Source organism: Zingiber officinale, chromosome 3A, assembly GCF_018446385.1.
Source record: "Zingiber officinale cultivar Zhangliang chromosome 3A, Zo_v1.1, whole genome shotgun sequence".
NCBI lineage: Eukaryota > Viridiplantae > Streptophyta > Magnoliopsida > Zingiberales > Zingiberaceae > Zingiber > Zingiber officinale.
Window position 1 is genome coordinate 152368864 of NC_055990.1, and position 12088 is coordinate 152380951.

At 37.5% G+C, this 12088-nt stretch overlaps 1 protein-coding gene across 2 annotated transcripts; it reads right to left on the bottom strand.

Annotated features, from left to right (window-relative positions):
* Positions 1–131: 131 nt before the first annotated feature.
* LOC122052851 lies at positions 132–6412 on the bottom strand. 2 transcript variants are annotated; one of them, XM_042614581.1, is made up of 8 exons: positions 6012–6412; positions 5750–5913; positions 3325–3530; positions 1801–2055; positions 1617–1703; positions 1338–1510; positions 680–803; positions 132–555 (listed from the first exon to the last, which is right to left on the bottom strand). In XM_042614581.1, the coding sequence occupies exons 1-7, from the start codon at positions 6383–6385 to the stop codon at positions 695–697; spliced, it is 1368 nt and encodes a 455-aa protein (XP_042470515.1). In that variant the 5' UTR covers positions 6386–6412; the 3' UTR covers positions 132–555; positions 680–694. The 2 variants fall into 2 exon arrangements, with proteins under 2 accessions (XP_042470515.1, XP_042470516.1); XM_042614582.1 differs by lacking the exons at positions 132–555; positions 680–803 and having other exon boundaries at positions 1344–1496.
* Between the last annotated feature and the right edge of the window lie 5676 nt (positions 6413–12088).

Here is a 12088-nt window from a genome sequence, read left to right on the forward strand (position 1 = left end):
TGTGTGTATTCTTCCAAATAATGTCTAAAACTTTGTTCCCTGCTCATATTTTGACTTTTCAATCGGAATAAAGCAGTATCATTTATAGTAAAAACTAATGGTGGGTTCATTCATGGTCTGGATTTAAATAATGACAGCTTCAAAGATACAATGAACACGAAACAAAGCCAAAGAAAAACATTGGCATACATACTCCAGATCTGCTGCTACAAATTTTGCATCGATGAAAGGATGTCAGTAGAGGCACTTCCCGATCAACAAAGAGAGATCCGCTTTTCGTTATTAGGTTTGGGGTATAACAAGTTGCATAATGATCTTCAATCAAATCGTTGCATAATTAAGCCAACAAGGCTGAAAAAAAACATGAAGTCCGTTTTGTCATGCTATGTCTGACTCCGGTGGTGAAGTTGAGCTGGTGGAAGCTATATTTTGGTTTGATGGCGAACAGCGAGTTGCAGAGATGCAGCAATAAGGGGAAAGAATGAAGAAAGTCTCTGAGATGAGAGGAAACAAATTCAAATACTCGGAAGCTTCAACTTGGAGTAGTAAGAGTACCTGGTCAAATAATAAAACCATATTATGAATAGCTATAATAAAATTACAAAACATGTAAACCAGTAGCAACTAACTACAGTATGATGCAATAGAATGTTTACAAGATGAAGGTTCTTATTGATACCTGTCATTTCCTATTTCAGATGAAAGGAACCAACCATCTCATCTCTGATCCATTTCCATTGGCCACATAGTAAACCTTTTTCCACTTTTCATCTGAAAAACTCTCGCGTCGTATAAGTCTTTGCCTGGGGTAAGTGAGGTGCAATGTGCAAAAGATTGTCAAATTCCACGCTAGAATTTGTTCAATTAAAAACAATCCAAACAGTTTGGAAAAATTTTATTCCCACAAGTTCACTACTAATACAAATGACTCTGATTCTGCTAACATCTGGAACGATCATCGTATCCTAAATCCATAAAATAATACCAACATACTAATACAATTATCAAACAAAATTTGTCAGTTTAAACTAACTGGAACATCGGATCAACTAAGGAAGATCATAGTCCATAACAAACGAAAAAGGCCCAACTTTCATATAAATTCTATAAACAAAACTTAAGGCTTGAGAAATGGCCACTCCATCACAAGAAATACTACACTTCTATTGATATTAAACAAGCATTTGAAAAGAAAAGGGCATAAAATAAGTGACGTTCAGTCGACAAAAGAGATGATTTTCTAAAACAAATAGCGGCATGACCTTTCAGTGTTAGTAAACAACATAATTTTCCTCCAGACAATTGCTTGAGAAGAAAGTAAATGTTTTTTCAGCTACCTTAGATAATAATGGCACACAGTAGCAGCCTCATCCAAAGTGTAACGAGGCAACATGACGCGGGCACCTAGGGGTACATCCGGAAGTTCTTGGCGTAACTTCCCGACAGAAGTCGAATGAGAGAAGGCTCCTATCATCATGTTATCATGCATCATAGATCTGTAAGCATTCACCTGTAAGAATATCAATGTTTCATGTTGAAAAATCTATTTGCTACACTGACAAGTGATGCTTTTGATGGTTTGTAGTAAATGTAATAAGAAAATAGTTGACGCTTACTGTTGTAAGCTCCCTAGCATGAACCTGCCGAGAAGACTTCCATGACAGAAGTTCATGATATTCACTAAACGTGAACCAGTTATTGTACTGAAAAGAAAAGAAAAAAAAAAAAAAAGAATGATCAAGTATACAGATATTGGCCAATATCAAGCAAACACTCTCAGGGTACTCAATCTTATGATACCTGGTCAATAGCAAAGAGTACAGGCACATCTTTCACTAGTGATAATTCTTCTCTTAACCGAACCAATACTCCCACTGCAGCGTGTGAGTAAGCAATACCAGTTTGAATAAGATCATATAGTGTAGAGCCTTCAGGCATCGCCATGGAATCAACTCCTTTCATTAAGCCAACACCAGTACCTTCTCCTAAAAGAATGGGGTCAAAAATTTGACAGGGTAATTGCTTTAAGCGACCCTCATTGAACTTGAGGAAATCCTGAGGAATGACATCCATAGGAAAGTGATGTGTAAACAAAAATATCTTTAAAAATGTATCAAAGTTGAAAAGTCCCTCTTAGGTGCAAAACAAATACCTACCATGTACTTTCAAATTTGATTAGAATGAACTGAGAAAGAAGCTATTAGAGAGCTAACCCATAATTGTGGATAACGTATCTGAAAGAATATTATCAAAGAAATCCACAACTAAATCTTCTAGCATTTACTATGTTATATATGGCAGTATCAAAATTCAAGATTGACAACTAACAAAAAGTACTTGGTTTTGTTGAGAACCTATTGATGATCTGACTCCAGCATAAGCATGTTGCAAAGACTGAAGATATATGTTTTATTTATAAAATTTCAGCAATTATATGTAAGGTTAAATATTCAATCAAAATCCTTTGCAATGACACACAAAATAAATAAATAACAAACAAATCAAGGAAAAGAAGGAAACTAAAAATGTAAAGAATAGCATAATGAAAACAATCACAGTACACAATTAAAGATTAAGCATTAGCAATATATAATTGAAAATGATGATAAAAACAGATGTTGGCATCAGCATAATCAACTAATAAGCCTTAATAAATTGATAGGCTCTTGGGCGGCAAATTTTTCTGGACTACACAATAAGGGATTGCAGCAGTAAGCATCCCAGCCATGCCTTCTGGTGTTGGAATCAAAGGATTATCACATAAAAAAATTATGAAAACAAGAGAGATGGTAGAAGCGTCCAGTGATTCTCCAAGATGTGGAACTAAGGAATCCTGAAAGGAGCATGCTCAACCTAATCAAAAACTTCATGGAAGATAATTTTCCAAGTTGATCGTTTAGCAAGGAGATGTTTACTTGTGATGCTTCTAAATGATGAAAGATGAAAAACAAAATATATGAAATGGTTTTTCTTCATCAGAGAGATTCAAAAAGTCTTAAGTAGGAATCAAGTTAGCATTTACCAATTGAAAGAACTCCTTGCTTAAAAAACTATTAAAAGGCCACTATAAGAATAATATCAAAAATACAGTAAATAATTAAGGTAATATCAAGCATACAACATTCTTGTGAATGGGTAAAAACTTTAAGTTACTAGCAAAAAACAAATCTGATAATGATAATGGTATGCTTTTCAACAATTCCTAGAACAATAGAGAATCTCATACATGAAAAACACATCATGCACATATCATTGAAGATAAGAGCATTGAATTAAAATTAAGTCTATAGAAGATCTCTAGATTTAAAAGGAAATATTGAGCACCTGAAGGTTTTTTTCTGCCTGAACAGGTGTATCCCATAATTCCTTGTGCAAATTTTTGTAATAGAAGCCTCCATGGGTCCAATCCCTACCTTTTGGAACATAAAATACCAGCCATCCTTCACTACGAGCCCAATGGACAAGCAAGGCAAGTGCCACACTTTTCCCACAGCTAACAGGACCATCCAGGACAATCTGTTTTTTGCAATCTGATGGTATAGGGAGAAAAATAAGGATGGTCCATATAAACATCATTCTTTTCAATGTGTAGACAACCCTTAAGAAAAATAGCACACCAACCAAGGAAAAAGTGATATTTATTTACACCTACATGCCTAACATGAACAAGACATTTTGGGCTCAAAAGGACCACGTTAGGGTAGCGAAAGTTAAAAGCTCAAGTGGCAAAAATATAACTGAAGAGAGGTCCTGTCAAAAAAAATTCTTAGAGCAAATTCAAGAGTGTTGCATACCAGCAAGATTTTCTTTTAAAACAAATATAGTAAAGCACTTCCAAAGATGATCTCTTGATCCAAAAGAGGAAGAAAAGTAGTTTTCTAATTCCTTTAATAGCATGATATGTGCTCACATACCATATATGACCACGTGGTACTAAACTATGTTATTTTGATGCGCTTTTACACTTGACTACTCTATTAACATTTTATCACCTCCCGCGATAGTCTATTTGTGCTACTGCAATGCATACTAAATCATGATTGCCAATTGTCTAAGACTTAATTAAAAAATAATAGCTTGTGTGTTAATTAAGTTTGTAGCATCTATTTGTCTAAATTTCTCATGAGCAAAATAGTTCAAATAGGAGGCAGATCTTCATCTGCATACAAATACAATTCTAAGTAATTGGCACATCACCTATATGTGTTTCATAAAACTTCAACAAGAACATTTTTGATTATCAGTATTCATTCAGTACTTTGTCTAAGAGTTGAATCTGTTGTAAGAATTAAATACATTAGCTAATGCATGACCAATAAAAAGGAGAAATTGTGAATGCACAAAACAAATATACAAGTAATCATATGAAGATTACAAAACTGACACCAAATACAAAAAAGGTAATTATTTTGGGGCAACAAGAGAATGCAGATAGGGAAGGTTAACGAAGTAAATAGGAAATTCTGAGCATTTTGGAATGAGATTGAGCATACATTGACTTATCTTTGCTCTCGCCGAACCCTAGCAAAGTTAAATAAAAAATAAAGCAAAATCAATAGAAAGATACAGAAAAGATCAATCAAGTTCTGTGTGTTATGATATCGTTAAAAAGTCACTTGGAGCATCAAACATGAGAAGTTAAGAGGCCGACCAACCAAATGTAGATCTCTGACAAGCATGGAACATTATCTCATTAATCCAAAATTGAAGAACTTTGACACAAGTTCATCAATTTAAGTTCAGATTGCAGATACCAAATCATGTTGCAGCATTTATATTACAATTCAAAATAAGATGTGAGATTCGAGCCATACTTTTATGAAATGTTCAGAGGACAGAAATCAAGCCAAACTAAAATTAGAATTTTCAGGATTAATCAAATATGATTACTGTTTCTTCCCTTAATAACACCCGTTCCTACTTCCTAGTGCTCATTGTTGCTAGTAATCTTCCTTTTCTTCTCTCCTATTACTGTGCTATAGGTAAGAGATGCCATTAGCAAAGACAAACATTGTAATTTGTAATCACTTGCTCTCATATTTCACTTAATTAATCTCGCTTCCACCAGAAATGAGAAGAAATTAAAAAAAAAGGGAAATAGGAAGGATCCATCTTGAAACAACCTCCAACCAACTTCAAGATGCAAAGAAATCACACAAAAATCCTAGAACCCTAGATCATAAAATCAAACTGGATAAACATATTTAGTAAATCTTGTCAATGCAATCACTTTATTAAATAGTGTGTTCTATATGTTCCTTCTTAGATACACTTCAATGCCTTCATTAAACCTATTGAATACTTTTAACCAAATGCTAGGATAACTTGCATCAAGATGAAATTAGAAAATACCAACACAAATGTAAACTACATTCTATTCACAGAAGATAAAGCATAAACTCATTTTCATACACATAAATAAGAAAGAACATTGTATTTAAATAATCTAGCATCATATCTCAAAGTTAGCACAAAACATCCTTCTCAAGATTGGGAAACAGATATTGTTAAATGCTTAATTTTTATAGGCCAGGACTAGTTGTTGAATTGGGCTTTTTTCATGGACTCCACATTATCACCAAATTTAATCTTACCCCTTGTACCATCCGCAGGTTTCTATCAGGTGAAGCCTACCAATCAAAACCATTCTATTATCTAGAAAGAAATGTTTGCTATTACGACTTAATTATCATTGTAAAAAATCCTAGTAACTTATAAAAAGTAGAAAATACGGAAAATTATGGCATACTTTTAGTGCCTGAGCGAAGTGTAGGATCTACAATGCGCCTGAAATTATCACGCAGGTCCAGGAAACTCTGCCTGACCATAACAGCGCATCGCCTTGTGTCCTCAAACTCCTTTGTCATTCCTTTTGGCAAACCCTCGGGCAACATAGCTTTCCATTCCTCCAGGCTATTAAAACATCCAGAGCAAACACAATACCAAGGATCATAAGGACAAAAAAAAGATATCATTTCCATCTCAAAAGAAAAGAAAATGTGCATCAGCACCTGAAATCTACATAGGTGCATGCTTCTTTTCTTCCGAGCGAAGCAAATGAGTTGGTCATAGTGAAGAGAGGGCGGCCGCCGGGGCCAACGTCCAGCGCGGGGTCGTAGGAAGGCGGGAGGGGATCTTTTGGAAGCTCATACTCGTCGTCGATTCCATCAGATATATGAGAGGCGTCTTCAGCACGGGCATCAGTGTCATCGGTTGATTCGGCGCGGGGGTTCTTGACGCGGGCTTTGCCCTTGTCGGTGGTCTTTTTTTTGGCGGAGTAGGAACGGGAAGAAGCCGAGGCGGATAGAAGATCGGGGAGGAGGATGGAAGCTCTGTTCCCCACCGCAGCGGTGGCGGCGGCAGGGCGGAGGAGAGATCTCAGCATTTTTTTGCCGAAAGGGTTTTTCGCAACGTGATAAATCCCGATGACGCTAAAGGTGGAAAACTGATTGACCGGCCTGGGCCGGTCGGCCCAATTGAGCCCGAGATAAATTATAACGGGGTTTATCTGCACAGCCCGTGACGTTACGTTGTTTTCTGTTTACTCGAAGGCGTGGCAGGGCAGTGATAGGTGGGGTTCGTTGAATTTCACCTATCACTATAGTGAACTAGAATCTTGATCCGAACTAGAGGAGAGTGTGTTGACAGTCTGGCTGACGGGGGCGCCAATCTTCACGAGGATGACAATGGAGCGGAGGCGGCTAACGGACAGCACGAAGTCCTGCCATGAGTGGTGGGCGAAGAGGGGAAGTCGACTCTCGGAGGCAGCACAAGCGACGGTCTAGTCGACCTTGGTGAGCAGCGACGGCCCTGCACGACCGATTTTTTCCTTTCCTTCCTTCTTCGATGTCACTTTCGTTTCCTCTTCCTTCCTGAGAAAAATCTGGTCTCTTCTCTCCCTGTACGGGATTTTTTCCTTTCGTGGATTTCTTTCCTTTCTCAATCTCGCTTTGAGCAGGGATCCTCTAGTCCACATTTAGTATATCAGGACCCTGATCCATTGTAGTCATAGATGAAATTCAATGGACCTCTACCTACTAAATAGGTGGGGGCCATTAAATCCACCTATCACTGCCCCTGATCCAAGAGCGGACCAGGGTATACGAGACTAAATGATCCCGCCCACCACAAAGTAGGGATCCTCTGGTCCACATTTAGCGGACCAGGGTCCTGCTCCACTACAGTGATAAGTGAAATTCAATGGACCCCCACTTGCCAAACAAGTGAGGGTCATTAAATCCACCTATCATTACTCCTGGTCCAGGAGCAGACCAGAGCAGATGGAACTAGAGGATCCCACCTACCATGGAGTAGGGATCCTTTAGAGGACCAGAGCCTTGGTCCACTGTAGTGATAGGTGAAATTTAATGGATCCCCACTTGCTGAATAGGTGAAGGTCATTAAATCCACCTATCACTGCCCCTGGTCCAAGAGTGGACCAGGGCAGACGAGACCAGAGGATCCCACCTGTCACGAAGTAGGGATCCTCAATCCCGCCTATCACAGAGTAGGGATCCTCTGATCCGCATTTAGTATACCAGGGCTTAGTCCATTGCAATGATAGGTGAAATTCAATGAACCCTCACTTTTTAAACAAGTGAGGGTCATTAAATCTACCTATCACATCCCCTGGGAGCAGATCTTCGAATCTACAAAAAAGTGAAGCAGGGGATAGATCATCCTTAATTGTGGCTGGATCTTTATCGCGATTTGGCCACAATTGATTGCGATATTTTACTGGGTTCACCGTCCCCTCTAGGTTATAGTTTGGGTCAGAGCGGGCGGTCGGAGCCGCTCGAAGGCCACCCCCCTCGCTCGACGCCTAGTAGCCTAGCCACTTGCCCACCTCCGATGGCTTTCGGGTGGCCTCTGACCATCCGCTCTAACCCAAACTATAACCTAGAGGGGACGATGAACCCAGAAAGGTATCACAATCAATTGCGTCAGAATCGCGATCATGATCCAACCTTAATTAAGAGTGGTCTATCACCTGATCCACTTTTTTGTGGACCAAAATATCTGATCTCTTGCCTCTAGTCTAGGAACGGATCAGGACAGACAGGATCGGAGGATCACTATGCATCATGTTTACTAATAATAATAATGCATCCAACAATAAAGTTAATTAACTTAAGCATCATATTTAGAGATTTCTAAATATTTTTGTACAAACAAAACTTAAACAATCAAGTTTCACTAGATATCAGAACACCACTAATCAGATTCAAATATGCTCGATCGCCTATTCTGGTTAATGATACTTTTTCTGTAATTATTAGTGAATGTTCATATATTTAAAAGACAGTAATTTAAAAGATTGTTTAACTATAAAACTATTAAAATGATATCATTATATATTAAAAGTTTATAAGCATTAAAATTGATTTTGAGAGATAGGTGTTGTTAATATAATACTTTTAACAGTAATAAATTATATCATGTTTTATAAAAATCTAATTTATTAATGAATTTAATACACTTGCATGTTATTTATTAAAATTTTGTATAATTTATTAATGATCTTGGGACGTTCAAATGATTAGCGCATAAAGTATTATCATCATGAAGCATGAGATTTGAATCTCGATAAAATCGAAATAAATATCTTACTTATATACTAGTCACTATTCGAAAAATTTGCAACGAGACAGATTGATATAACAAACTGAGCATATACCTCAACATTATAAATATCTCTTTTATTTTCCCTTTTTTATAAGAATTTTTCACACAATTCTGCTCACTATCTCACTTGTTTTCACAACTCGTTTAACAAGTTCTCTCTGCTTATGCAACTGGCTCCTTCTTATAAAGAAATGTTGAGCAATTTGTCATGCTCGTGTTTTTTGCATGCACTAAGCATGTGTCATGAACAACAAAATGTGGCTCGTTCATGTGGTAAGAAGCATAGAACAACATGTGGTGCGTCAAGCGTCATATTTTTATTGAGTCACATAGGCTGAGTAAAAACATACAAAAGAGACTCATGACAAATTCTAACTGATATATGTGGGCACACTGTGCCCTGACCACGGTCCATTTTATGCAGTAGTATTCATACAAGAATCCTTTGGTTGGTGTAATCCGAGTTCTAGATTTACACCCCCAATATATTATTGAATAGTCATAATGCCACTTAACCTATGTGGGACTAATACCCACAAGTCGTGTTTCCATTCACATTTTTTCAACAATTCCCCTATGAATGGAAACAAGGTATGTGATAACCTTTAACAGTTGAGTCGTGTATAGGATAGGTAGATGTTACCTTTTGAACATTCCCTTGTGAACATCTGTTTGCTCACTGGCTAAGTAGTGGACACGATGTCTTTGAACTATTTTTTTGTTTATGTAAGCATGGACAGATATTACCCAGGACTCTCCCTGATATAGCTCAGGTCTCATGAGTGTATTCGCTCTTGGCCATGAATACGTCTAATTATGTGAAAAGCACTAAGAATTATGTCTCTAATTCTCTTCGAAGCGGTCTCACTTCTTTCTTACATAGGTGATCTCTCGAGAGTATTTCACAATACTCCATTGCCATCATTAAAAGCAAGAATGCTTACCCTTCATCTGCTCACTGATTCATTGGGTCGTTCCCCAACAATGAGCGTCTTTCAGTGCAGTTAGGTTGTCCCATTGAAATTAGTTCTTAGGATCTCCATTCAATATGAGTTTCCTTTGCACCTATAGTCAACATCAACACTTACATCAAGCTCATTCCTCGTGATAAGCAAACAACTAACTCTCTATTTAACCCTTTAGTTAGCGGATCCAGTAGGTTATCCTTTGACTGTGTATAGTCAATAGTGATAACTCCCGTTGAGAGTAGTTGTCTAATGGTATTGTGTTTACAATGTATATGACTATATGTCGTGACTTACCATTACAGATGGCTTTGTGCCCAGACAATTATAGATTGACTATCACAATGTATACAAATTGTCAGCATAGATTTCAACCATCCAAGACCATCTTCTGAGAATTATCGTAACCATTCAGCCTCTTCACCACATTTGTTAAGAGTTATAAACTTAGATTCCATTATGGATCTAGTTATTATGATTTGCTTAAAAAGATTTTCATGAAATGGTTGCACTTCCCAAAGTGACTACATATCCACTTGCTGACTTAGAATCTTTCATATCCGATATCTAATTTGCGTCGATGTATCCTTCAATTACAGCAGGATATCTCATGTAGTGCAGTCTATAATCACGAGTATACAACAAGTACGTAAGAACTCTTGTTATCCCTTTCCAGTGCTCAACACCGAGATTACTTGTGTATCTACTCAACTTGCTTATTGCGTAGACTAAGTCTGGTCGTGTACAACTCATTAAATACATCAAACTTCTAATCACCTTGGAGTACTCTCATCTTGATTTTTTTGATAGATGTTGACTCATATCTATCAGAGTCCATGCCAATGCAGTATCACTCTTGTTGAATTTCTCAAGAATCTTGTCCATGAGATTGATTGAGAACAAGTCCTTTTGGTGTTCTAAGAATTTGAATTCATAGAATTACATCAGCTAGACTCATGTCTTTCATATCAAATCTTGAGTTCAACATAACTTTAGTGAATTTGATTATCTTATCATTACTCCCAATGATATGGATGTCATCTACATACATAATATGACATAGTCATTTCCTTAATTTTCATATAGACACATTTATCACATTCATTGATTTAAAATCGACTTTCCTTCATGGCATAATCAAACTTTTCATGTCATTACTTTGAAGCTTGTTTCAAGATGCATAATGATTTAACTAATCTACAAACCTTATGTTTCTGCCCTGGCATAGAAAAACCTTCAGGTTGCTCCATATTGATTTCCTCTTTTAAATCTTCATTTAGAAATGCAGTCTTTACATTCATTTAATGTATCTCCAAATTTCATAGAGTGACAATAACCAACAATACTCTGATGGAAGTTATTCTTGATACCAGAGAATATGTATCAAAGTAATTAAGATCTTTTTGTTGTCGATAACTTTTAATTATCAATCTAGCTTTAAACTTATCAATTATGTCATCTGATTTCCTTTTCTTCTTGAAAATCCACTTGCAACCAAGTGATTTATTTCCTTGATGAAGAGCCATAAGTTCCCATGTGTGGTTTAAAAGATAGAGTCAATTTCAGATGCAATTGTCTCTTTCCATTGAGATATTTCAGAACAACATACTGCTTTTGAATAGCCTTGGAGATCACTCTCCAACATAAAAATGATAAAATCCATTCTGAATAATTTTTTCACTTGAGTTCTTTTGCTTTGTCTGAGGTCAACCTCAATAGGTTCATCAGCTTCTTCTTTCCTTTGTGTTTCGTATGTTCGTTTTGAGGATCTAGCTTCTGTAACGACCCGCCTTCTACTAACTAAGCTGTAAGGCCAATCGCTACAGTTATGCTGTGCTAACTGTGCGGAAAACTGATCTAATTTAAATTTTAGTTGCTAACTGTTAACTATTCTTGGCTCTACATGTGCTGAAAGGTGTAATCTAAAGGATACAAGGTGTATCCCACATCCCCTATGGACTAGAAGCTGATCTGCTAAGTTTCTTAGTCGAAACTGAACTTCCCAATCGATCCAGACTGAACTGGATCGATTGCTCTCTTTTGGATCGATCCATGGATCGATCCAGACTGCTACTGTGCTCGGGCGATAATCTGGATCGATCGGCTGATCGATCCAGGCTCACCGATCGATCCAGTGATCGATCCAGCGTGCTTCTGTGCACGGGACTTTATTTGGATCGATCGGCTGATCAATCCAACATAAGTCAATCGATCTAATGATCGATCAAAAACCCTTTTATTCGCGAGGAATAGCTTGGATCGATCGACCGATCGATCCAGAGGCCTTCTGTTCGCGACAGCATGTGACTGGATCAATCGGCTGATCGATCCAGAAGCCTTCTGTTCGCGGAATCGGCCCTCAATCGATCCAGGGATCGATTGAGGACCCCCGATCGATCCATGGATCGATCGGAGTTTCTGATTTCGCACTGAAACTCTGATTTCAGCACTAGTTCGTGCCAAAATCTCACCCAACAATTATACAATGCATGGAAAAC